Genomic DNA, 27,933 nt, shown 5'->3' with positions numbered 1-27,933 from the left:
AACGTAAAGACAGCTACGCGACAGTATTCAGCAACACTGCGGATGAGTTAGTTTTGGACCTTAACAGGGAGAGCGCAAGTGTAGGGCTGAAGATTAATATGCAGAAGACAAATATAATAATAAATAATGGGCAAGGGAACAATAGTTCAAGAACGCAAATCAGCCTCTAGAGTCTGTGAAGGAGTACGTTTACATTGTTCAACTAATCACAGGGAAGCCTGACCATGAGAAGGAACATCAAAGACGAATAAAAAGGGGTTGGATTGCATACGGCAGACATCGTGAGCTCCTGACTGGGAGCTTACCACTATCATTAAAAATTAAAGTATAAAATCAGTGCATTTTACCGGTGCTCACATATTGCGCAAAGACTTGGAGACTGACAATGAAGCTTGAGAACAAGTTAAGGACCGCGCAAAGTGCGATGGAACGAAGAATGCTAGGCATAACTTTAAGAGACAGAAAGAGAGCTGTTTGGATCAGAGAGAAAACGGGTATACACGATATTCTAACAGGCATTAAGAGAAAAAAAAATGGCGCTGGGAATGTCATGTAATGCGGAGATTAGATAGCCATTGGACGGTTAGGGTGACAGATTGGGTACCAATAGAATGGCAGCGCAGTAGAGGATGGCAGAAGACAGGGTGAACCGACAAAATTAGGAAATTTGTGGGTGCTAGTTAGAATCGGTTGGCGAAAGACAGGGGTAATTGAAGATCGAAGGGAGAGGCCTTCGTCCTGCAGTGAACATAAACAGGCTGATTGTGATGATGACGATGACGCACTCTCAATTCCTTTCACTGTTTCACTTAAAACATTTCATTCAAGCATCCTCTAATCTTTCCTATTGGGCGACCTATTTATTTTGATTACGATTAGTTGTTAATGGCGTATTTTTTAATTATTCCAGTCATATTTTCTAATGCAACACGAGACTAACACTACTACATGAATTCGCATACAGTTTTCGCGGCGCCTGTATTATGTACCGTTCCGCCTAACGTTCTATTTATTACTTTAGCCTTTCCAGATACTGCTGAGGTTTACAACTGGGAATGAAAGTGCCAATTTTCCTACCTTCCGACCAATCGAAACTCCGTAGGATCGATGAATCGCACCGACACATCCATTTCGACACGGGAGTCAAGGAGTTGCTGGAAGGGGACGCTCACCAGCCGCACAGTAGCGTCTGGTCCAGAGGAAATGACTTCTGGAAGTTGACCAGATCCGCAGAACTGAAGTAGCACCACCGCATCACGTTCACTGCCGCGAGCACCGTCTAATATCTGCACCACGTCACCGGCACATTCCGTCGTGAGGGCCAGAATACCGCCAGCATTGGCTAATCCGCTGTGAATGCTAATCTTGTACTCATTCTTCTGGTGGAACACAATCTGTGCAACTCTTCCTGGAGGCGAGTATGTCTGGTGGACGTGGTAAGTGCAGGTGACGTTCCTCAAGTAGAAACCCGGATAATTCGGTGAACGAACTCGACAGTTTTGTTCGTGGCAGTTGGTCAGCACACGGTCGCAGTAGCTTCCGGCTACTTTATCGCCGTAGTATACGCTGTCGCGGTGGGATTCAGCCCTCTTCAGGAAGCGATAAGTGAGGAACACTCCTGCTGTGGCCATATTCATGGTAGACGTGACGGGAAATGTGACAGTCAGACTCACGTTTGGACGCGAGCTGTAAAAGGCGGCACTTCGACCAACGAGGCTCCCACAAAACCCACCAAACTCTAGAGGGCTGATGTTAACATGTGGGACTTGAGGAGACGATCCTCGGTCTGGCGAAGCTGGCCGTGCAATTGTGTTGTGGTGACTACGGTGGTGAAGGCGCTCCTTCGTGAGAAGCAGGGCCTGCAGAACATATGGCTGCTTCGTCACTGCCAGCGCGTTTCTCTCGAGCTCTTCAGAAACTTGCATGTGGCCTTGCAGGCAGCTGGGACTGGAGTTGCTGCGAGGGGAAATGAAAAATAAGCTTTCTCGAGTAAAATGTCACAATCGGTCAAACGATCAACGAATGAATCAGTAAGACAATCATTCAATCAATCAAAAAGAGAGATAATACGAAAATTATGAGAAAAGCTATTGAATAACGTGTAAGACTGGGAAATTATTGGTAATAACATTACTAGTACTAATTATCGGTCAATCAATCAATCAATCAATCAATCAATAAATAAATAAATCAAACTTTTATTTAGGTGTCCAGTAATAACTGCGGAGCCTTCGTACTGGTGTACTTAAAGAGAAATACGCGAGACAAAACGTGATAGACAAAACAATGTGAGATAGCGAGACAGAAACATAGGCAAACAGAATCCAAGGAGGCAGACGTAAGCGAGAGGTAGTTGCATGTGAGTATCGAGATGTATGCAAAACATAGAAAATAAACTCTGAAATATGACGATACAGGCCAAGTACTTATTACATGTTTTTTAGAGTCCAGCCAAAGAACAGGATGAATGGGTGGCTGCAATGAGTGTCCCTATTGAGTCGGTGTGGCGCGTTGCGCCACCAAGCTCTTTCCTAAACTTGGCCTAATGTCTTACATATCCTTTTGTTAAACACAGAAAAATTCATCGCAGACAGGCTCTAACGCCGTTCAGAAAACGCGGAATGCTGCCTCTTCTAGTTCTGAGGCAAGCCGCCCATAACCAAGAAGCTTCAAACGCTACGTATCACCTATGGAGGAACATATAATAAGCAATAATTTAATCACTCAATCAATTTCTAATTTTATTTACCGCGCCCAGCAACGAACTTAATGTCAGAGTGCTGCCGCAAGCATACACTAGTAAAAAAAAGGAGAAACTGCAGGTGAGTAAAGTAATAAAAAACAAGAACAATGAATAATTACAATAAATTAGAAAAAGGTGTACACCCAGCAAAGCGCAAGGTAGATAGAAAAGAAAAAGAAGAAGGGCCATTGAAAGACGTTTGAAAGAACGTCAAGTTCGGAAAAGAACAAAGACCGCGAGGTTGGAATAATATTGTCACAGTCGGTAATGTGGGAAGAAGAGGACGCTGATGGTGGCCTTGGAGACGACGAAGAAGAGTTTAGTGTTATCGGTGCTCTACGCTTATTGGCTCAGCTATTAAAAGCCATGAGTGAATTGACGCCCGCCATCAGTTTCTACGGATGTTGAAGACACACCTCACAACGCTCGAGCCACCGCGACTAGGCCTTAGAGAAACGAATTCAACAACAGGGGACACTCAGCAAAAACTGGCAACAGGAAACACGTCACGCCTAGTTTCAACTCCATCCGTTAGTTGACGCGAGCATCAGAAAAAACGAATGTGAAAGAAACTTACAGACAACGTTTCATATTTTTTTATTCTTTCCCACTAAAACTAAAAAAGTTTTGCGTGCAAATTAACTTATATTTTGCGACCTATTTTTCTTGCGTCGCCTAGCAACAAGCTAGCGGCACGCCACACGCGCGTGCATGCGTCATGCGCCTGACACGCCATCCGCCTGGCGGAAGAAGCCGCGAAGAGTCAAGGCCTCTTTGCTTGCTTCTAATCGCGGAGGTTCCGGCCCCCGTCCCCAAGGCCTGTGTGCCGGGGACGGGGAGCAGGGGCCTCCTTATCCGGCGGTACAATAAAGTTGCTATCATCATCATCATGCCCTATAAGAGCGAGGTAGGACAGTAAAGCAATTTGAGGAAACCGAAACGGAACTACGCCTGCAAGTACAGGTAGTTCGCACGCCATAACTTCAATGAGCGTGTCTGCATTAGTACCGCACGAATGTACGTTTAATCACCGGGGTTTCGTTATCTGCTCGCTCGTAATCATGCAGTGGCAGAAATTAAGCATTTTGTACCGTGGTAACCAAGAATCAACCTACCGTCATCAACACTGGTTCGAAGCTGTACAGCACACGCTCCAGGGCCCGACCGGCCTGTGCACATGGAGGCTCATGGCTGCTGATTATCGCCCTGCAGTTGCACTCTCAACGAGTTGTCGATGTTGCCCTGGCTTCTTGCAATTTCCTGCAGCATGGGCGGAATTTAACATAACTGCGATCGCCGACGCGGCCGGACGCCTTCACAACGCGAACACAGTCGCATAACGTCGCTGGTACTAAGGCATGACCAGGATCGCCGCCGAAAAGAATCGCCTCGCCCGCCGGCTCGCGCCATGTGTTACTGCTTCTCGGCCGGCGCAGTCTTTCCATAGAGTAATATAGTGAGCGTAAAGAGTCGACACTGCCGTAGGCGCGACACTCCCGTAGGCGTTGTTGCAGGGCGATAAACGTCACAAACTTGTGCCACTAAAATTCAGTACACGCAAAAGTAACTCACCACGGCCGGCTTGCTTTTTTGCTATAGCAGCTTAACAACCCGGACGCGGCGACCATGGGCGGAATTTTTCCGCATGTGCGGCCGCATGCGAAGCTCGCGTGCTCGGCGATCCGTCTACTTTGGATGTAGCCCGTTTTTTGGGCTCCTGGCGTTCGCTTGTGTTCCGTCTGCATTTCGACACGGCACCGCTGCACTACTGGCCTACAGCAAGGTGGGAAATTTCTATTGACAGTCTGCGACGCACTTCAAGCACATTTAGGCTTACCGCATAAAACTGAACCTATATAGTGAAGCAGTTATCGAAAAACAGCTTCGCCGTCCAAGCGTAGTTAATTTGAGTTAATTACTCGTACCGGGAGATGTTTGCGACGCTTTTTATGAGCCCAAGCATTATTATAACCTATTTAGGTAGTTTTTGGCCACGCTCGCCGCACCTGGCTTTGTGACGAAAAGCACGTTGGCCGTGTGACGCAGTTTCGCGTGTACTGGATCTTACAGGGACAAATTTTGGCGCTTTCTCTGAACCCAGACATTACTGTAACTAATTTCGGTATTTTGTGGGGTACATTTCATGCGCAGTAGCTGAGCTCGGCGTAGTAGCGCTGTTGGCGAAAAGCAGCTCGGCTGTGTGCCGCAGTTTGTTTCGCGTGTACTGAATATTACTGGGTGAAGTTGGTGACGCATTCTCTGACCCCCAAAATTATTGTAATTCATTTCGTAACATTTTCGGATACTCTTGAGCCATGGTCGCCGCGTCCGGGTTGTTAAGCTGCTATAGCAAAAAAGCAAGCCAGCCGTGGTGAGTTACTTTTGCGTGTACTGAATTTTAGTGGCACAAGTTTGTGACGTTTATCGCCCTGCAACAACGCCTACGGGAGTGTCGCGCCTACGGCAGTGTCGACTCTTTACGCTCACTATATTACTCTATGGAAAGACTGCGCCGGCCGAGAAGCAGTAACACATGGCGCGAGCCGGCGGGCGAGGCGATTCTTTTCGGCGGCGATCCTGGTCATGCCTTAGTACCAGCGACGTTATGCGACTGTGTTCGCGTTGTGAAGGCGTCCGGCCGCGTCGGCGATCGCAGTTATGTTAAATTCCGCCCATGCTGCAGGAAATTGCAAGAAGCCAGGGCAACATCGACAACTCGTTGAGAGTGCAACTGCAGGGCGACAATCAGCAGCCATGAGCCTCCATGTGCACAGGCCGGTCGGGCCCTGGAGCGTGTGCTGTACAGCTTCGAACCAGTGTTGATGACGGTAGGTTGATTCTTGGTTACCACGGTACAAAATGCTTAATTTCTGCCACTGCATGATTACGAGCGAGCAGATAACGAAACCCCGGTGATTAAACGTACATTCGTGCGGTACTAATGCAGACACGCTCATTGAAGTTATGGCGTGCGAACTACCTGTACTTGCAGGCGTAGTTCCGTTTCGGTTTCCTCAAATTGCTTTACTACTGGCGATATTCTTTGCTTGCGTAGTCAGGAGTCATTGTGTTGGAATTTCATGCACGCATTTTCACTAGGGCTGCCGTTTTTCCCGCCGCTGGTAATCGGGTGTAGCCTTGTGACTATGAAATTTTCCGTTTTCTTATCCCCTTCGTGGACTTTCTGAAATGAATTCCTTGCATTTCCTAAGTTAAGTTGGTTGAACGACGGCTTTATTTTGAACCGTTTTCTGGTGTGTTACGCAATTTCCTCGGTGTCATGTGTGGATTTGCGTGGGTTTCTGGCTTTCCTGTTCAATGCGCCGAGTTCACTAGAATTCAAAGCAAAATTTAGTTTAAATGTTGTTTGAAGATAAAAAAATCATTTACCTCCGACGACGTAGCAGCAGAAAAAAGTATCGGTTTGCGCTTGAACCAGAATTTGCCGTAATATAAATTGGAGAGGAGCCAGGCAAGTAACCATGGTGACACCGTCACACCTCAGACACCTTCCTAAAGCGCTGCCAAATCAAACTTAAGACTTGACAGCTGTTCGGCCGTGAGCATTTTGCTGTCTTTTTTACTTCTTTTGATTGGCAATAGTTATTAACATCTCCTGGGGTGTGACAGTAAAACTTCATTTGGGCCTAGTTGGTACATTTGGCCCTAGTTGGCCTAGTTGGCGTGTGAAGGCCAGTTTTCTCATTGATGCGGTGCCTGCGCGATTAACTTGGGATGCTTTCAGTTGTCACCATCTATTGCAACGGCCACGTGCATCGCTGTTGCTTCGTTAGTTCAACCTTCTTTGTTTAGATTCATCCCGGAACCACGTAAGGGATTCAGTTCGTAGCCAGCTGCTCTGTATGCTCGTGGAACGAGTTGAGATCGGCGTTTCCTTTTGCATAATTACTTCCTCCAGTGACGGCGCGCTGCGACGCTGGCAGATCCTCGGAACCGTATGCCCATCATATGGGTTACCCCTGCCCCCCCTCCCCCATTAGGTGAAAAATAAAATAATACGAGACAGCGTCTATCACCAAACCCTGCAATAACCGTTAAACCCGTCAGCAATATGAATGTCGCCCGTTAGCTCGACTGGGTTCTCCGTTATTGCACAGCACTTTTCGAGAACATTGGCAACTGGAAACAAGAGTCGCAAGGAGTTCGCTAATTAGGCGACGCACTAAGGGATATAGGTAAGGCAACAGCCAAACAGAAAGGAAGAAAAAACATTAAGAAATTTAACCGTTGTGAAAATATATATGGATCGACATATTTGGATATATCATGAATCGACTTTTTATTTAAGAAAGAAGTAGAGAAAACGCCGCCGGAAGTGGAGGATGATTCCGTCTGTTTTGAATGACGCTTCTACAGTTAGCAGTCGAGCCACCTACCGTAGCCACAGCTATGCTGTGCTTGTGCGGGTGCTTTTGTATCCTTCCGTGGCGGGCGCAGTACTTCTAGAACCATAGCCTCTGGCGCTCTACGCGGATGTACGAGAATGGTGACCACGCATCGTTACTCAACTTCCCAAGTAACAATACGAGTCGGTTTTGGCACTTGGTAGAGCAGTAAACGAAGGATTTAAAAGAAATGTGATTGGTCCGCAAATATATATTTCTTTATAATTTTTCCAGACATAATTCAAAAAACGCTACTAGAAATCTGTATTTTAAATTTTCGCTTGCTTACTTGTTTATGGTAGTGCTCTTCCTGTGCGAGTCCATTTGTTGTGGTTCCTTGTGTGTCAAGTAAAGGAGAGGTGTATCTCACAGGCGTACCTGTGAGATGCACTTTATTTTATTTCTCTTTTGCGGGTGTGGCGAGCGGTAGACATTATTCACGTTTTTACCAGTAAAGGTACCCCCAACTCTCATTATGATAGAAAACTTACCTTCGGCTGCTCCCCCCCCCCCCCCCCCCGAAAAGTATCCTTGGTACGTGCCAGACAGGAGCTGTACACTCGTTTCCTTTAGAAGAGGCGAAATTCTATGCAATGGCAAAATTTCAAAGGCGCGATATGTCACGTCCAGCTAGCAGTTTGAAGTTTCATTGCATACCGAAAAAAATAGCTGAATTTCTGTACTTTCGTCATTTCATTATGTCGGAGAGCAGCGTTTCATTGCTAAAAACTATGAAAGAACAAAAAATAATATGTTCTGCATTTTGCTTATGTCTAGTGATTGGTATGTAGTGTTTATTTTCGCCTATGGGGTACCCACAAGTACCAAAATAGGCCTTCATAATACTTTTCTCGTGAGCTTTTGTTTCTAGGATTATCAAATTTCTTCAATTTCTTTTTATTCTCACCTAACTGAATTTCTTTTCTATACAGAATTAAAGCGGGAGAGGTGGACACTAATAGGAACGCCACTAAAGAAAGGAGAACCCCCGGCTCTCCAGTGCAACTATACAGTGGACCACAGCACCGGTAAGCGCGAAACTGGCCCAACATGGCTTGTCATTTCACTGCGAACAAATCATATGCTTGTGATGAAGCACACGAAGAAAAATCTGATATTTTGCCAGCAGAAAAGTGTGGTGGGGTGCAGAATGAGACAAGTGTTTGCAATATTGCTCACATGTAGGATGTGCTACCACTGTACTATCACTACACATATTCACGAGCCCTCTCACTCATTTCTGCTGACTTCACACGAGTGGGAAGTCACTGAGTCAATTTAGGCGCGAGTAAAGGAATGCAAGCGCAGATTAATGCCAGTGAGTGTAAGGGAAACAAATGCGTACTCCTGAGTTGCAGCTGACAATGTGGGCTAATTTGTTGCGACCTGCAAGTGTGAAGAAATATGACTGCGAAATAGACCATAAGGCCAAACACATTGAGTTGATTTGGAAGACGACAAGTATACGTAAAATGTGTTTGTGCAGAATGTGAGGAACGTAACAGAGCAAAATTCGCTCGCTTGAGTTGCTTGTTAAGAGGATTACGCGCGTTCGCCTACTGTCATGGCTTGAATACTATGCTTACACCAAGCATGAATTATTTTATTCAGAGTAAGCAGGGATGTACTTTGGTGCTAATAATGCCACTGCAATTTAAGATACAGTGCTGTAACTTGAAAGGGCTTCCCACGTACACATTTTCTTATTGGTTATGCACATGTGATGTATGGGGTACAGAATGCTGTGCTTTCTGTAGTAAATCATTGCCTCCTAGTTTTATAATGTTAAGATGGAAAACTGGGCGTGTTGGTTAGGTATGATTTGATGTGAAAGGTGCAAAGATGACAAACAAAAAGATAAAAGCACAGACCGGGCTCCTTATTTACTTCCAGCAATGTTCAGTCTGGAAAATACGCCGCTATTTTATACGAGGAGCACAATCACAGTACATCTTTGCACATTTGCATTCAGTTAAAGCAGGTTTTTTGTAACGAAGTGAAAATTAAAGAAAGAGACGTAATCACCCTATGTAATGGTGACGGCGATTCTTTTCGAAGAGAAGAAACAACAATGTAGAAGCTCATTTTTGCGATAATGAGATTTATGAAACATTCGTGCCACTATCACCAGCCTCAATGATCTTTTTGGCGTCAATTACTCTAACCCATTTGTCACGGCACGTGGCAGGCGTGACAATTTGGCTTACATTTGCAATCTCTAAAATGACATGATAAGTTGCGCTCTCTCCCATTTCTAGCATTGTTTTGCTCTTGCCTCGGCCTATCATTCACGCAGTACTCGATTTGTTCTACATACTTTTTACCACGTGACAACGGAATTACATAAACGACTCGTGTCTCACACGCATGACTTGAGGTATTTATTTCTGTGATTTGTGGCACAGGCCGGTGCCTTGCGAAAAAAGAGTTGGTCATGCTGCAGACCTTTTAAACGCGTGCATGGGGCAGAAAACACCATCTTTACACCATCTTTGTCAAATTATGCCACATGCGGTGTATATAAGGTATGACTGGTACCTCTTCTTTTTCGCGAGGTAGCTTCTGGGTCTGTTGGCGAGTTCAGAACTTCAGCATTTTTTATGCTACGGAAACTGCCAGAAGTTGTGGGTAGCCTGCCAGGGTACATTACAGAAATTATTGATTCATTGATCGGTTTATTACGTTTTTATTTGGATATGGTTACTATTCTTAGAACGTTTATTATAGTGCAAAGGATGAGCTGCAAAGCTAAGCAAGGCTCAAGAGTGCGCTGGTTGGTATTTTGTAACGAATGTTTGGAGACCTTAACAGAGAGAGTATAAGAAGGGGTTGAATATTAATATGCAGAAGACAAAGATAATGATCAATAGCCAGGCAAAGGAACAAGAGTTCAGGATCATGACCAGTCAGTCTTGAGAGTCTGTGAAGGAGTACGTTTATCTAGGTCAATTACTCACAGGGGAACGTGATCATGAGAAGGAAATTTAAATAATAAGAATGGGCTGGGGCGCATTCGGCAGACATTGTCAGACACTTACTGGAAGCTTACTATTATTACCATTAAGTTGACAAATAGCACTCGTCCTGTCTGCTTCTAGTATCTGTCTGTATGACTTCGCGCTACAATTAAATATAATATCATCTTACCATTATCATTCAAAGGAAAGGTATACAGTCAACGCAATCTACTGGTGCTAACAAATGGGGCAGGTACCTGGAGACTGTCAAAGACTGTCAAAGAAGCTCGAAAACAAGTTAAGGACCACGCAAAGACTGATGTTAGGCATAACGTTAAGAGACAAGAAGAGAACGGTGTGGGTGAGAAAGCAAACAGGGATAGCCAATATTCTAATTGGCATGAAGAGAAAGAAATGGAGCTGAGCAGGTCCTGTAATGCGTAGGTTAGATAACCTTTGGACCATTAGGGTTGCAGAATGGATGCCAAGAGAAGGGAAGCATAGTCGAGGACGGTAGAAGACTAGGTGGGGTGATGAAATTAAGAAATTCGCAGGCACTAGCTGGAATTTGTTGGCACAGGACAGGGGCAATTAGAGATTGCAGGGAGAGGCCTTCGTCCTGCAGTGGAGATAAAAGAGGCGGCGGCGGCGGCGGCGGCTGCTGCTGCTGCTGCCGCTGCCGCTGCCGCTGCTGCTGCTGCTGCTGATGATGATGATGAACTAGTAAATGCGAAGCGCCATTGAGAAAACAGTGACCAGAGGGCTATTTGTGTCCGTCCTCTCGTTCGTGCTTTCTCCTTCGCGCTGCAAGTGGATTAGCTTTGACATCTTTGGAGTGGTACACATAAATACACAATGCACAATCTACAGAACATAGACATATTGGTAAAACAAGGCCAGGTGGAGGAATGAACAGCGAAGACAACCAGTCAAACAGAACACTGAATGTTCTCACCTGGCACGGTGGTAGAATCCCACTTGGAAAGAAAGGAAGGAGATCTCCACGAGGTCTCCCATCTCCCCACCAGCAGCGACGAACTCCATCCGACACACGAAGGACAGGTGACGTTGAAAGGGTTCAGTCATGCGCAGTGCGTACTTAGCGCCATGTTGGCCGTAGTAGGTGCGGTTGCAGTCTGCGCGGAATAAGGTGGGGTAAAAATAAAAATGCTGCAATAGGTATGAAAAACACCTGAAAAGTGCGGTCCACGTCACTGAGAGGCACATAGTGTTTCTTTTTTTTATCTGCATCAACTTTTTTCTTAATATTGCCAGTGTCAGATAGCATGGTTTTAACCCTTTGGATAAATTACTCGACGAGGCTGCCATTACTTACACAACATGCCAAAATGCCTAATTGTAAAATTAACATAATTAGGCGAATTAACCTTTTAGTTAATTAACTACGTTAACTTTTTAGTTAATCGCTTACTAAGTGTGCGAAATGTTGCTAGAGAGCTTGAAGTACATATTGTCACAGCCTAGTAGGAGACGGGAAAGCCGGTGTCGAGGACGTGTAAAAGCACATTACGAAAGCAGTCAACGCGACGACGTTGTCGTCTCTGTTTTTCTACTTGCGCGCTACTTCAGCGTCGTTTTCATTGCCTGGCACATACCCGCGGCGACCATAGAGGATGTGGCATTTGCCCCTCCTTTGAAAAGGAGGCATCGTCCCGATGCACCAACGTCCCGAGGCTGTGCACAGACGGTGCAATGTTGAGGTCATGATGAAAAGTATGGCTTCATACGAAGCACCTGCACAACATCAGGCAGATGCCGCCGGTGTTTGGAGCAGTTATGGCTGTGGGGGACAACTTCATAATTCACATCGCTGATGCGGCGCAGAACTGTATACGGGTCGAAGTATCTTCGCAGGAGCTTCTCAGACAGCCCCCGCCGACTAATCTGAGTCCAGACCCAAACCTGGTCACCGACGTTGTATGAGACGGGTCTGTGCCGAATATTGTAGTGTCGGGCATCGTATTCCTGTTGTCCTTGAATTCGGAAACGCGCAAGCTGCCTGGCTTCCTCTGCGCGGTGTGTAAACTCCTCGGCACCAGTCTCGTCGTCACCGCACTCGTGTGGCAGCATTGCGTCCAACATTGTTGTCACTTCCCGGCCGTCAACCAGGTTGAAAGGCCTCACTCGTGTTGTCTCTTGGCGCGCCGTATTATACGCAAATGTAACGTATGGTTAAATCTCGTCCCAGTTCTTGTGATCGACTTCGAAGTACATACTCATCATGTCTGCCAGAGTCTTATTCAAACGTTCTGTCAGTCCATTGGTTTGGGGATGATAAGCCGTGGCCTTTCGGTGAGTGGTACCACTTAGTCGCAAAACGGTGTCCAGAAGCGCAGCCGTGAACGCAGATCCTCTGTCTGTTATGACCACTGCGGGAGCGCCATGCCTTAGGACGACGGCTTCGATGAAAAATCGCGCTGCTTCGGCTGGATAGCACCTGTTTCGGCGTATCGAGTAAGGTAATCTGTGACGACGAATATCCATCTATTTCCGGCAGTAGACAGTGGAAACGGACCTAACAGGTCCACGCCAATTTGTTCGAACGGCGCTTGCGGTAGCTGGACAGGATGCTGCAGTCCACCTGGCTTGCCGGGTAGGGCTTTGCGGCGCTGGCAATCCAGGCATGTCTGTATGTAACGTTTCACGATGAACGCAAGTCTTGGCCAATAGTACTTTAGCCCAATTCTTGCCAAGGTGCGGGTGTAAACCAAGTGACCAGCGATCGGCTCGTTGTGACAGGCATGTAGGACTTCGTCGCGAAGAGATGCGGGAATAACGAGTAAGTAGCTGCTGCCACTAGAAGAAAAGCTCGTTTTATAGAGAACGTCGTGGCGCAAGCTAAACGAAGGCAGCCCTCTCGCGAATAACCTCGGCACGCTGCTTGTTTTTCCCTCCAAGTAATCGAAAAGGGGAACCAGTTCTGCGTCCTCGCGTTGGTGGCTTGAAACGGCGACACTATCTGCCACGCCTAGAACAGCCACGTCATCATCGTCGTGCACTGCGGTTTTAACAGGAGACCGAGAAAGGCAGTCGGCGTCGCTGTGTCGTTTCCCTGATTTGCAGACAACCGTGAAGTCGAAATCTTGGAGCCGAAGACTCAAGCGCGCAAGCCGACCAGCTGGATATTTTAATTTAGCCAGCCAGTAAAGTACATGATGATCACTGACAACGGTGAAACACCGACCATACAAATATGACCGAAATTTCAGGACCGCCCACACCAGTGCGAGGCATTCTTTTTCTGTAGTGGAATAGTTAGCCTCCGTCCTTGATAGCGTCCTGCTGGCGTAAGCAATTACTCTTTCGGTGCCGCCCTGCCGATGTACAAATACTGCGCCAAGGCCGACATTACTAGCGTCGGTATGAAGAATCGTAGGAGCGTCGTCATCAAAGTGAGCGAGCACAGGAGGCGTCTGCAGCCGTTGCCGTAGGTCGTGAAATGCCCGTTGCTGGTATTCGCCCCAAACGAAGGGGACATCTCTGGTGAGATGTGTTAATGGCCATGCGATGCGTGCGAATTCCGCAAGCGTCGGTAGTAGGCGCAAAGGCCCAGAAAGCGTCGCACGACCTTTTTATCTGATGGCGTTGGGAAATTAGCAACGGCAGAGATTTTATCAGGGTCAGGTCGGACACCTTCATGACTAACAACGTGACCGAGAAATTGAAGTTCTTCAAAGTCAAAATGGTACTTTTCAGCTTTTAAAGTGAGACCAGCTGAGCGTATTGCTTAAAAGACCGCCTTTAGTCTCCGCAAGTGTTACTCGAATGTTACGGCGAAAACAATCACGTCGTCGAGGTACCTCAGACAGGTTTGCCATTTGAGGCCTGAGAGTACCGTGTCCAATAGTCGTTGAAACGTAGCTGGCGCAGAACACAAACCGAAGGGGAGCAACTGAAATTCATAAAGTCCGTCGGGCGTCACAAAAGCGGTCTTTTCACGTTCTCTTTCATCAACTTCTATTTGCCAGTAGCCGCTTTTCAAGTCCATCGCCGAAAAGTAACGTGCGTTTCGTAGCCTGTCCAGTGAATAGTCGATACGCGGTAGCGGATAAACGTCTTTCTTTGTGATGTGGTTGAGTTTTCGATAGTTGACGCAGAAGCACAGGCTACCGTCCTTCTTTTTCACCAATACGACAGGCGATGCCCAAGGACTCTTAGATGGCCGAATAACCGCATCCTCAAGCATCGTCTTCACTTGGGTTTGTATTGCCTCGCGCTCTTTCGGTGCTACATTATAAGGATTCTGCCGAATTGGTCTGGCATCGGCTTCGGTGACAATACGGTGCTTAGTGAGCGGCGTCTGGCTGACTCGTGACGCTGATGAGAAGCAGCTCTTAAACTCATCGATGAGCTCAAGAAGGCTGTTGCGTTCGGCGGGCGACAAGGTGGGATTGATATCAACCACAGGGGCAGGCATAGCCACGGTGGACGTAGCGTGCTCCACTGAGAGGCAGTCTTGTACTGAGGTCAATTCGTCGAAGTAAGCAACAGCCGTGCCTTTAACAATGTGTCGACGTTCCCTGGTAACATTCGTCAGTAGGAGTTCAGCACGTCTGTCGTGTAGTACGTTAATTACGGCCCTGGCGATGGAAACGCCTTGACTCAGTACTAGTGCGTCGATGTGTTCAGCGATGCCAGTCGCGGTGTTCAAGTTGTCGCAGATAACAGGTACGAGGGAACAGCTTCGCGGCGGAAGCGTAACGTCGTCGTCGGCGATACGTAAGCGGGGTCGCTGGTGTTCCGCGGGGTCGACATCGTCTGAGCTCGTTGCAAATGTGACGACGAGGTCACGGACATTCATCACTGCACCGTACTCTCTCAAGAAATCCATCCCCAATATAAGTTCTTTGCAGCACTCAAAGAGAATGACGAGGATGGCTACGAAGGTTGCACCGGCGAATACTATTCTGGCTGTGCATTTTCCAATAGGCGTCATCAACTGGCCGCCGGCAGTTCTGATGTTGGGCCCAGTCCACGGCGACTTCACTTTTCTCAGCCTGTCGGCCAGCTTTTGACTTATTGTCGAAAAATGGGAACCAGTATCGACGAGAGCGGCCACTTGGTGGCCGTCAATGCAAACGGCAAGATCGGCGCTGACGGCGTCGGTTACAGGGGGTGTGGTTGGAGTCGTCGGAGTTTTAGAGTCTTTGGTCGTCGCTGATGGGGGCTCATGCAAAGCCAGACGGTTTGCAACCTCACCCCCGGAGGTCGCTGTCTCTAGTTTCCCCGGCGTGGGCTAGGGGACCTGCCCCTAGAGGCGTCAGGAAAATCGCGACGGGTCGGTGGGGTGTAACGAGCCGGAGAAGGGGAACGCGATCGAGGCGTCGCTGAATCTTCCGGCAGAAAGTTTGTAGTATTTTCGTCGCAGGTACGTGCAGCATCAAACACAAGGTAATTGAAGTTGGGAAACCTTGCATACCCAGCTGCGCGGTAGTGGCACGCGCGGTAAACATGTCCTGCTTCGCCGCAATGAAAGCATAGCGGCCGGCGTTCCGCGGTGCGCCACAAATCGGTCTTTCGAAGTGGGTAGCCAGCAGGGGATTCGCCGTAAGACAGAGGCGCAGCGATCGGCTGGCGGCGATACGGCACAGCTGGCGGCAGCTGTGACTGTCGAAAATAGGGCGTCGGGGGTGGCGGTGATGGCTGCGTCGTAGTGGTTGACGGTGGCGGGAGGTGGACGACAGACGGCTTCCGCGTAGGTTAATCGTCGCACCGCCTGCCGGTCGGGCGATGAAAAGGCCTGTCGAACTTCCTCCCGAACGATATCAGCAACAGAAGCCACCGCTGGTGCCATAGAAGAAATCTCTAGCTGCCGGATCTCCTCTCGCACAATCTCCCGGATGACTTCACGCAGAGACGTGCCGCAGCTCTCAAGTTGAATTGAAGCATTCAGCGGTGAGTTCTTCCAATCATATTGGCGGTACCGTTGCTGTAGTGCCCGTTCTATAGCGGTAGCCTCCTTGGTAAATTCGGCAACTGTCGTCGGTGGGTTCCTCACGAGTCCGGCAAACAGTTCCTTCTTCACACCGCGCGAGAGATAGCGTAACTTCTTTTCTTCAGCCATCTCAGTGTCTGCTCTGTGGAAAAGGCGGGTCATATCTTCTGCAAACATGGCGACGCTCTCTTTTGGTTTTTGAATCCGGGATTCGAGCAGGCGCTGCGCGTCGTCTCTCCTGTCACTACTAGTGAATGTGTCTAGCAGCTGGGTACGGAAGGCATCCCATGTGGTCAAACTTTTCTCACGGTTCACAAACCACGTTCGCGCACTGTCGTGAAGCGCAAAATAGACATTAGCCAGCTTTTGCTGGGAGCCCTAGTCGTTATAACTGGACACATGCTCAAATTGCTCCAGCCTATCTTGGGCATCTTCAAAAGCGTCACCATGGAAACTTTCTGGGATCTTAGGATTCTGTAGCGTCACCTGCGATGGAGTTGCAGTAGCCATGGCTGAAGCAGGTAGACGCGCTCCAGCAGGGTCCTGCAAAGGGTTGAACTCGGGCGTCAGGCCTAGCAGGCGGCGACTGTAGCGGTGAACAGGAGTTTTGACGAAGGCAGGTGATTCCGCGTTCGATGTATGGCTCCGCGAAGGGGTGCCGAGCGTGAGGCAATCCTACCCCGCACCTCCACCAGTGTCACAGCCTAGTAGGAGACGGGAAAGCTGGTGTCGAGGACGCGTAAAAGCACTTTATCAGCGCAGTCAACGCAACGTCGTTGTCGTCTCTGTTTTTCTATTCGCGCGCTACTTCAACGTCATTTTCATTGCACATACCCTCGGCGACCATAGAGGATGTGGCAATATTCACTTGAAACAAATTATGAGGATGGCGCCAGTTTCAAGACATGCGGCATGAGTAATGCGTCAAAAATGCATTGTTATTCCACTTATTCTTTAGAAAACGCTGTTGTTCGCACGGAAGCACAAGCGTATCTGGAGCGCCAGTGCATTTCGGCATACACTTTGAAAATAATTATCTCGCCACGGGTGTAGTCCTAAGAATTTGTTCTACACCTTGCGAAATCAGCAGCAGCAATTCGTAAATTGAAATTTGTGCCGTAAAGCAATTATTTAAAGTTAATGTGCAATTGTGTTAATTCTTTACTCACACACATTAATTTGCCCTAGGATTGTTGGGCGCCCCATCGAGTGGTTAGAATTGTGCTATCCACTACAGACAAATTTTTTGTTTCATTTGGTGAAAACAAAAAAGAACGCACTCTCTATAAAAGACGCACAGCGTAGTACGAGACGCGATCAAACTTGCAAAGCAAACATGCTTACTATTTTAACATGTACCAGGCTTTCATGATCGAGCAGGGTAACGTCATTCAATGTTGCCTGAGTGAGTTTCCTCCGGTATTGGCGGTTATATGCTGCTAGCGGAGTCTTTTTTGCCTAAATTCTAGAGTGTGCCCAATGCTGCCAGCACATCTACTCCAGGGCCACAAAACACGATTTTGTCACATGTTACCGTCATCACACTTCTACGGAATACTGAATAAAGCAGCACGTAGATAATGCGGCGCAAATACAGTAGTGCGCGCTGCGAACAAGAAAAAAAACATACGTGAATACTTACGCACGGTCTTTATCAGCAAATTTCTGTTTTACACAGTTTATTAGAAGAATATAAATGACGTTCCAATTTTTCTCATTAACCAGGGACAAAATTTCAAATTTTATATCAATTATCACCTAAATACAGACACAAATGTGCACGAACACTGTGTGTGCAGAAAAGGTTAAAAAAGACAATTCTCAGAACACTCAGGCCAACGCTTGACTTCATTCAACTAGGAAAACAGTTTGTATGTGTCGGCAGCGCAACCCGGACGAAAGACAATGGGAAGTACACGGTACGAGCACAGACTAAAAGCTTGCCGTATTAAATTAGGAGTACAGATTTGCTTCAGGAAGGGATATATTACGATGGATCACATCCACGTCATAAATATGCCCCGCTAAAACGTAAAACTATCCAATGTGTTTTTATTCCAATCTTATGACGTCAAATTTTAGCAACTGCCGACGCAAGCATAGGGCGGTGACACGCACCGTAGCTTTAACTACCCAAACAAAGGCTCTCTTAGTCTACTGAGGTCACTTTCCTTTGGTTTCAAAACGAAGAACATTACCTACATTCATCAGTTTTTCGTTTGTAATTTGGTGGCAGGAGGCGCGGAGCACCCTCAAGTGTAGAGGTTTTGGTGGGGCCGAGCCATCGCACTGAAAATAGATAGCCGGATGAAGAGGGTGGTTCCGGCGTCTTACCCTTTCTCTTATTACCCTTTCTCTAATTTAGGGAGCGGTGGCTGGTGGAAAATCACGGCGGCGTGCAACGGAAGGTTAAGGATGCCGCTGAAACAGATCCTCGGCAAGGAATAGTTGGCACAGCGAGGTCGTCAGCGTGCTGAAAGTGCCAGAACACGCTACACGGCCACGCAAAAAGGTTTATTATACGCAAATAAACCCATGTTCTTCGGCAGGTGCAAGTAGCCAGCGCCTGAGGGATCGGCAGCAGCCGTCTTTTATTCCTTTCAGAACGGGGTAGCCTGCAGCTATTCAGAAGAAAATTCAGGTTTTTTCGGGATATCAGTGTATCTTTAACGCGTTAACGTCACAATGACGCGGTGACTTTTCGCGGTTTTCTGAAGTCGCGTCACAGACAGGTGGAGTGGCTGCAGCCAAAAGCTTTTGACCGATGGCCGAGGGCTAACAGCGAAAAGGTGGCGAATGAGAAATAACTATTTTTTCTTTTTTTTTTGATCTGATCATGCATAATCCGTGTGTACGTGTCATATCAGATGGGGAGCTATCGCGGTTTTTGTGATATCGAGTGACAGAGAGGTAAAGGGGGGCGGTCCAAAAATTTGTTCGACAATCGCGGAACGATGAATGCAGAATGGGAATAGAAAAGTTTGGACTATATCTACATGATAGCGCCCCTATTCCAAACTTTTCCCATTCTGCAATCAGCTGTGACAGGCACATGGTGTTTATAGGCATTTCGATCCGTCAACCGTCCCGTCCAATAAGTGCACTAAGCACTACCGTAAAAAGTTCGCCGAGTGTGTTCACCGAGTGGTTTACAACCTCCCGCTCTCATGAGGGAAGCAATATGTCGGGCAACCTAGAGAGAGAAATTTATTTACAGAAAGGCAGAGAGGTCGGCCTGAGCTATAACTTGCTCTGGCCTGCTACTCTACTCTGGGGAAAAGGGACGGGGAGGGAAAGGGCTGATGAATGATGATGGTATAAGGAAGAGATGCGTATATACAAATTCACAGAGTTGTGGTATCTCTAAAGGCGTGCGTCCAGCCCAGTGGCTTGGAGAAAAGCTACAGCGGCTCTTGTGACCAGGGCTGCGCTGGTTGCATTAGGCCAAGGACCTAGAAGAAACTCGTCCGAAAGCGGTCTCTCATGGATGTTTGCTATGGAAGAGACAAGTTGCTGTCGTTCTTGCGCGTACGCGGGACACACGCAAAATATATGTTCAAGTGTTTCTGGCACCTCACAGCATTCACAGTTTGGGCTAGTATCACTGGCACCTATCATATTTCTATAACGGTTGGTGAATGCGACACCAAGGCGAATCCGGTGCACCATGCTCGTGTGGTTTCTATTGAACTTTTGAGGCATACGAAATCGCATTTCTTGGTCCCATTTGTGTAATCGCTTGTGTCGTCGATCAGGTTGGGCCCAGTGTTCCAACGTAGAGTTGTGGTTTACGCGACGAAGTAGGGCGTTTGTGTCTGTTCGTGAGAACGGAATGCGTACTTCACAAGCATTATCTAAAGCAGTTTTTGCTTCAGCGTCTGCCTGTTCGTTCCCTATCACGCCACAGTGTGACGGTATCCACTGAAAGGTGACATTGTGGCCATTTCTAGTTGCGTGGTCGAGATACTCTGTAATTTCTATAGCCATAGAATGATACGGGCCCCGTCTGAGGACACAGTCAATCGTTTGCAGAGCTGGCTTGCAATCGCAGAATATCGTCCATGCGTGAGGACGCTCCTCGGAGAGAAATCGAAGTGCTTCCCGGATAGCAACAAGTTCTGCGGCAGTTGATGTTGAGCTATGGTCTAGTTTAAACCGGCGAGCGATGATCATATGTGGAATGACGAAGGCTGCAGTGGAGGCATATGGTGTGACAGAGCCATCGGTATACACATGTACAGTATCTCCGTACTCTGTAGAAATGTGCAACAAGGTGAGTTGCCTGAGGCCAATAGATGCAACGAAAGACTTTTTAGTAATTCCAGGGATCTGCAATGTAACGACAGGTTTAGGCAGAACCCACGGGGGTGTTCTCGGAATACAGGCGGGAGAGAATCTCGACGGCAAAACACTCTGATGCCGCGATATAGTCATTGAAAAGCTGGAACCTGGGTGTGTGGTAGGGAGCGATGACAGAGGATGGTGCCTGTGTCGGGTCAACACGCGGAGGTACATTCGAAGAGGCTCGCAGAGCAAGTACACCCGAATAGGACAAGCACGAGCTTCCGCTATTGTTCCATTGGTTGACGTGCATCGTGGGAGGCCCAAACATGTGCGCAATGCCTGAGCTTGAATGCTCTCGAGCGCGCGCACACAACTAAGTCCCATGCTTGAGAGCGCCGGCATGCTGTACCGTATATACCCTACGAATAGTGCTCGGTACAATTGGAGTAATGACGACTCCGAGGGGCCCCATCTTGTTGCTGCCACGACGCGAAGGACGTGAACAAAAGTCTTCAGCTTTGACTTCAGTGCGGCGACGTGTCTTGACCAAGATAATCCCCGGTCTATGACTAAGCCAAGGAATCTGTGGTGTGTAACCGTAGGTATCGCTACGCCGTCAACAATGATCGGATACCTGGTCATTCGTTTTCGCGTGAACGTAATCACAGAACATTTTTCAGTTGAGAGTCGGAGGCCTTGACGCCGAAGATACTTAGCTGTGATTGTCACTGCACGTTGAAGCCTAGCACGCATTTGGGGACGGGTGGCTCCAGATGCCCATATGCATATGTCGTCGGCATATGTGCTAATCTTTACCGTGCTAGGAAGTTCGGATGCAAGGCCAATCAATGCAACATTGAAAAGAGTTGGACTGAGAACTCCCCCTTGTGGAACACCTCGATGTATATGGTACTGTCCGGTGTCGCCATCATTTGTCGACATATACACCGTGCGGCCACTGAGGTAGCTAACAATCCATGTATATAGTCGGCCACCGATGTCTAAATCTTCCACTGCATCAAGGATTGCATAATGTAGTACATTGTCGTATGCACCCTTAATATCCAGAAAGACAGCTCCAACTAACCGACGTTGACTTCTTTCCTGTTCAACAGTGGAGACCAAGTCGATAACTCCGTCAATCGAAGAACGGCCTCTTCTAAATCCGTGCATAAAATCAGGAAAGCAATTATTTCTCTCTAGAAACCATTCCAGTCTTGACAAAACCATTCTTTCCATTACTTTGCCGACGCAACTGGCTAAGGCGATCGGTCTGTAGGAGGAAAGCTCGTTGGGGCACTTTCCCGGTTTAAGCAGCGCTACAACGCGACTGCATTTCCAACCATCTGGAACATTTCCTTTCTCCCACGTCGTATTATAAAAAGATAGGAGAAGACGCCGTGATTCGGTGCCAAGATGGCAGAGTGCAGCGTACGTGATTCCGTCTGGTCCTGGTGCCGAGGAGCGTCGAGAAACTGAAAGCGCAGCGTCAAGCTCTTGCATCGTAAACGGTACTTCGAGCCGCTCATCAGGTGACGGGGGTGCGATGGTGACAAGGGATGAAGTCACTGCATTAGATGCGTCCACAATCAGTTTACAGTAGTCCTCTGCTACCTCCAATTCGGTCCGGCGTTGATGTAGAGCCACCGCATGGAATGGGTGTCTTTGTTGTGGAGTTGCCTGGAGACTTCGTATGACCCGCCATATCTTAGATAGAGGCTGTCTTGGATCTAGGGATCCACAGAAAGCCCTCCAACGCTGTCTGTCAAGCTTCTCCAGATGTCGAAGAACATGTCGTTGAGCTCGGCGACTGCTCGAAAGATCGGACGGTGACTTTGTTCTTCTGTATCGCCGTTCTGCGCGGCGACGGATCGCACGAAGGGCCTCATATTGTATGTCGACCGATGACCTGTGCCTCGGTATGCTGACTTCTCTAGTTTTGTCCCGCAGGGTAGAGGCAATGATGTCCTCTATTTCGGATGGAGATGTCATACTCTGACAGGCGGTGTCGACAGAGGTCTTAAATGCAATCCAGTCTGTTTGACGAATGCAACGTGAGGCTGAACGGCGAAACCAGCTAAAGTGAACGTAAGTGGGGAGGTGGTCGCTACCATGAGTCTCTAGATCCGTCGACCAGGATGCTGAAGGCAGAAGGCTCCTTGATACAAACGTTAGGTCAAGACAACTGCTGTAGGACGTGCCACGAATAAATGTAGGAGACCCGTCATTGAGCACATTTAGTCCCCGACTACACATAAAGTCAGCCAAATATTTGCCACGAGAATTCATCGAAGTGCTACCCCACAGGGGATGGTGCGCGTTAAAGTCACCAATCACAATATGAGGGCCTTGCGATGCTTGCAGCAGAGACATCAGGTGCGAGCAATCGATCCTCGCTCTTGGGTGGATATATCCTCCAATCACTGTAACCGTGCGACATCTGTATTTTATGGTGAGGCATACGTAATCATTAGTAGTATGCGATGGCACGTCATGTCTGAAATACACCAGGTCGTGACGTATACAAACTAATACTTTGCTCGAGGTTTGGTCGTTACGAGACCACATCTGGACATAACCAGAAATACGGAAAGAAGAATCCATATTAGGTTCACAGATAACAATAACTGGAAATTGGTATTTAAATATCCGCTGTCGGAAATCCGACAAACGACCACGCAGACCGCGAGCATTCCATTGCATAACAAACGATTGACGCATCCGTTCTTCAAACATTATCGCCATACTTGCTTAGTGAAGAACCACTAGTAGTGGTTCCAAGACTTCAAGTAGCTGCACGGCAGCCTTGGCAGCCGGGGTATTTAGGCCGGAAAGAATCCTGCGCATGGAGCCCATCAAATTTTTCACCATACTCGTGACGTCAATGTCATCCATCTTTTCGTTTTCTTCAGTACGTGTAGGAGCGGTGCATAAGGGCGTTCCCACAGACCTTGACGGTAACGAGGGCCACTGAGTCTCCGATGTGGCTAGTGCCGATGATGGGTCGCCTTGCACTTTCGCGGCATACAAAGGCTTTGAGGCACGTGCTTCTTCATTCCTGAGACGAAGAGGGGGTGGATGTTGCACTTGAGCTGTCGTCCCTCCAACGCGAGGAGGGCTGCGATCCCGTTGATCTCGGTTTCGTGAACGACGTCTGCGGTGGCGGATAGCCCTTGCCGCTTCCCTGTGCGTGGAACGATCTCTACCCATCTTCTTCAGAATACCCATTTCCTTCCTGATCTTTGGGCACTCTTTTGACGTTGCGTCATGAGCACCAGAACAATTTGGACATTTCGCAGCAACGTTGCAATTGCTGTCTCCGTGAGGTCCACCACATCGTTTGCATGTTATTGCACCCTTGCAAACTGCGCTGACATGCCCAAGTTTCATGCACCTGTGACACTGTAAAAGCCTCGGCACGTAAGGACGTACCGGATGCCTCACATATCCAACCTTGACGTGTGTTGGCAAAGTTTCCGATTGGAACACTAATTTCACACATCGGGAACGTCCAAAACGGTGAAAGCTGAGCACAGGAGCTGACGATGATAGTAGTTTGGCCAGGTCAGTGTCTGTAATGTCAATGTCCACATCGTAGATGACGCCTGTCGTCGCTTCCTTGCCGTATGTGGGGAATGCGCGAACAGGGATGCTTCCCAACTGAGTGATGTTTTTCAGTGTCTCCAGTATGGTCGGTGTATTGACTTCCACCGAGAGGATGTTCTTTCGAGCGTTTATACGTATTTCTTCTACGTGACCATGGGCAGTTCGTTCAAAATATTCCGACAGGCTCTGCCTGTTCAGTGAGTTGAGGTTGTCTGTTGTCGTTGTTGGTACATATGCAATAGTGTATGATTGCTTGCCACTTGCCTTTTTCGTCGCCTGGCGACTGGTCGGTGATGTTCTTCGTATCTTTCTCTTCAGGCGTCGGCTTGACACCACGGTAAAATCTCTGTCCGAGCCCATCTCATCAGTAGAGGAGCCATCAGATGACTCAATCGGGACCATGCTGGGGTCGAAGCGGTCACTCACGTCACCGGCATAATGAACTGGCCGTTCAGGACAAAACTGCTGGGCGGGGTTTGGGTCCCCCATTGCAGAGGACGACGTCCCCCAGTTTTCTTGTCACTGATTGCAGAGATCACAGAAAATAAAATAGAAAATGCAGAGAGCTCGAAGCTGAAGCTGCTCGCTATGATCACTTCTTCTTCTTCCTCCCGGGCAACCTAGGCGTTGCTTCATTGTTCGGCTCCTTGAACACTGCCACAACATAAGAAATGGCACCGGTGGATTCTTGCCGATTCCATGTCGGGATCATCGATGCAAACCTATCGAGAACGAGGGCACGATTGTGTTCCTTCGCAGGACGCAGATATCCGTGAAATAAATGAAGTGCAGATGATTGAAAATTGGGAGAAAAGTGTGTTAGTTTCTCTTCACTGGCTCTCACAGAAAAAGAACCAAGTTTCATGGAGGCGGCATCACATGACTCATAATTATGTTACACGAATTCACAGTTCGTTTTCATCACGTAAGCGCATGCACAGTCTCCACAGCTTCACATATATAAGCTGGTTTAGTGGCACAATTATACTTAGTTGAAACTATGCGCTTGGTAATAAACAGGCCTGAAGTGCGGCCTGATCCCGGTGACCAAAACCGCTAATGCACTGCACCAGAGCAGCATTGGCCACCCAGGTGCAGCACTTGGCCACAACCTCCTACATCAATACACAAATACAACCCCGTCCCTCAGTCCCCAGCAGCTGCGAAGCAAGTGACCACGGCAGCTGTCAGACCTGTGACGTAGCAGAGGGTGCTAAGATTCTTTGGGTCCGGACAGGCCGCCATCGGAATCTGAACCTGGCAACGTTTAACCCTAGAACGTTATCTAGTGAAGCGAGTCTAGCAGTGAATAGGGCTCAGTGAGGTTAGGAGGACAAAAGAAGCATATACAGTGCTAAAAAGCGGCCACGTCCTGTGCTACTGGGGCTTAGCGGAGAGACGAGAACTAGGAGTCGGATTCCTGATTAAGAAGGATATAGCTGGTAACATACAGGAATTCCAGCTATAACATTAACGAGAGGGTGGCAGGTCTTGTTGTGAAACTTAATCAGAGGTAGAAATTGAAGGTCGCAAAGGCCTACGCCCCTACATCCGGTCATGATGACCAGCAAGTCAAAAGCGTCTATGAAGACGTGGAATCGGCGATGGTTAAAGTAAAAACAAAATACACTATACTGATGGACGACTTCAATACCAGGGTAGGCAAGAAGCAGCCTGGAGAGAAGTCAGTGGTGGAATATAGCATCGCTTCTAGGAATAGCATGGGAGAGCTATTAGTAAAGTTTGCAGAAGAGAATAATATGCGGATAATGAATACCTTATTCCGCAAGCGGGATAGCCGAAAGTGGACGTGGAGTAGCACGCATGGCGAGAATAGAAATGAAATAGACTTCATACTGCGCGCTAACTCTGGCATCATACAAGAAGTGGACGTGCCCGGCAAGGTGCCCTGCAGTGACCATAGGATGGTAAGAACTTGAATTAGCCTAGACTTGACGAGAGAACGGAGGAAACTGGTACATAAGAAGCCGATCAATCAGTTAGCGGTAAGAGGACAATAGAGGAATTCCGGATCAAGCTACAGAACAGATATTCGCCCTTAACTCAGGAAGAGGACCTTAGTGTTGAAGCAATGAACAACAATCTTAGAGGCATCATTAGGGACCGTGCAATAGAAGTGGAAATAGTGGTAACACCGTTAGACAGGATACCAGTAAGCGATGGCAGAAATCGAAAGATCTGATTAAGAAACGCCACGGTATGAAAGCCTCTAACCCTACAGCTAGAATAGAACTGGCAGAACTTTAACAGTTAATCAACAATCGTGAGACAGCTGACATAAGGAGGTATATTATGGACTGAATTGAACATGCTCTCAGGAACGGAGGAAGCCTAAAATCAATGAATAAGAAATTAGGAATAGGCAACAATCACATGTATGCGTTCAAAGACAAAGCCGGCTATATCATTAGTAATATGGATGAGATAGAAATTGAGGAAGCCCCAACGAGCTATGGAAAGAAGAATGATGGGTGTAACGTAAAGGAATAAGAAAAGAGCAGATTGGGTGAGGGAACAAACGCGAGTTAATGACATCTTAGTTGCAATCAAGAAAAATAAATGGGCATGGACAGGACACATAATTAGGAGGGAAGATAACCGATGGTGATTAAGGGTTACGGACCGTATTCCAAGAGAAGAGAACCGCAGCAGGGGACAGCAGAAAGTTAGGTGGCAGCGGATGAGATTAAGAAGTTTGCAGGGACAACATGGTCACAATTAGCACATGACCGTGGTAGTTGGAGAAGTATGGAAGATGCCTTTGACCTGCAGTGGGCGTAACCAGGCTGATGATGATGATGCGCATGGTGTGTGTTCTTTTCTTACATCCGTGTCTTTTTGTTGCGCAATAACACTTCCACAGTGAAACCACCTACTTCAGCAGTTAGAAAAGTTGGTATACACTTCCTAGGCACCTTTCCCAAGAGCTCTACTGGCTATCGCTGGATTATTGTGTGCGTCGACTACTTGACAAGCTATACTGATGAGACTGCGTCCCTTACCTTTGCTACCCCCGCCAATGTGTCGCGCTTTCTGCTTCATTCTGTCATCTTGCGCCACGGCGCTCCACGTGTTCTAAGTGACCATGGGCGGCAATTCACCGCCGAAATCGATTAAGATCTGCAGTGCGTTTGCGGTTCTACGTATCGTCATTGAACGCCATACCACCTACAAACAAGTGCCCTCACTGAACACATGAATCGTACGCTTACCAACATGATGTCGCTGTACGTCTCAGCTGATGACAAGAATTGGGATGGCGCGCTGCCCTTCATGACGTAACCGGGTATGCGTCTTTCTACATGTTGTGCGCTCGCAGTCCCGAAACGTTCACGGACGCAATTGCGCCATTCACACTAAACGAATACACATCCATTGCACAGGCAGTATGTCGTGCTGAATAAGCTCATCAGCTTGCTCGCCTATAAGAACACTCTCTTTCCCAGGTTTCAACACAGGCAGGCTATGACGCCCGGGATATACCTGTCACTTTCGTTCCAGGCGATCGCACTTTACTGTGGACTTTACTGTGGACTTTACTGTGGCTTTACTGTGGAGAAGATGGAATGCCTGACGGCCTGCTATCTCATCTCTATGCCCCCCCGATCATCATGTAAATAAACCCATTTCATTCGTAACAATATGTACGTAAAATTTTGCATCACGCTCTCGTCCGTCTCCTCGCGCGGGACACTTGCTTTGGTGGTGGCCATTACTTGCACAACATGGACACGTCAAGTTGCACTGAATTGTTCAGAGGATATTGAACGGCATCGGAGTTCAGGGTAGCAACGCTCTTACGGATATCTTGATACCGACACTTGCTTGAAGTCTTGCTCTGGTCGCTGCAAATTCTAGCGTAAATTTTGCATCCATCTGTAGCGTTTCGAACAGAGTGGGGTGTCGCAACCCAACGGCAATGCAATCACGGATTAATCACTTTGTAGTCTCCGAAGTCCC

The 27,933-nt window shown here is 47.8% G+C and overlaps 1 protein-coding gene and 1 long non-coding RNA gene across 2 annotated transcripts in view; one reads left to right on the top strand and one right to left on the bottom strand.

The window, feature by feature from the left end:
* Positions 1-27,933, bottom strand: part of LOC142590701 (uncharacterized) — a 223,638-nt gene that overhangs the window by 50,719 nt on the left and 144,986 nt on the right. Inside the window, exons 3-4 of the mRNA XM_075703118.1 lie at positions 11,062-11,242; positions 1,078-1,956 (exon numbers count right to left, since the gene is read on the bottom strand). Of these exons, the coding sequence (XP_075559233.1) occupies positions 1,078-1,956; positions 11,062-11,242 (1,060 nt within the window). The remainder of the gene's footprint in view (positions 1-1,077; positions 1,957-11,061; positions 11,243-27,933) is intronic.
* LOC142590702 (uncharacterized) overlaps positions 1-27,933 on the top strand; it is a 171,810-nt gene that overhangs the window by 113,601 nt on the left and 30,276 nt on the right. Inside the window, exon 2 of the long non-coding RNA XR_012830227.1 lies at positions 8,082-8,177. This is a non-coding gene — a long non-coding RNA (uncharacterized LOC142590702). The remainder of the gene's footprint in view (positions 1-8,081; positions 8,178-27,933) is intronic.

Source organism: Dermacentor variabilis, chromosome 8 (genome assembly GCF_050947875.1).
Source record: "Dermacentor variabilis isolate Ectoservices chromosome 8, ASM5094787v1, whole genome shotgun sequence".
Taxonomy (NCBI): Eukaryota; Metazoa; Arthropoda; class Arachnida; order Ixodida; family Ixodidae; genus Dermacentor; species Dermacentor variabilis.
The sequence above is the reverse complement of the archived record's forward strand: the minus strand, read 5'-3'. Positions and strand labels throughout refer to the sequence as shown.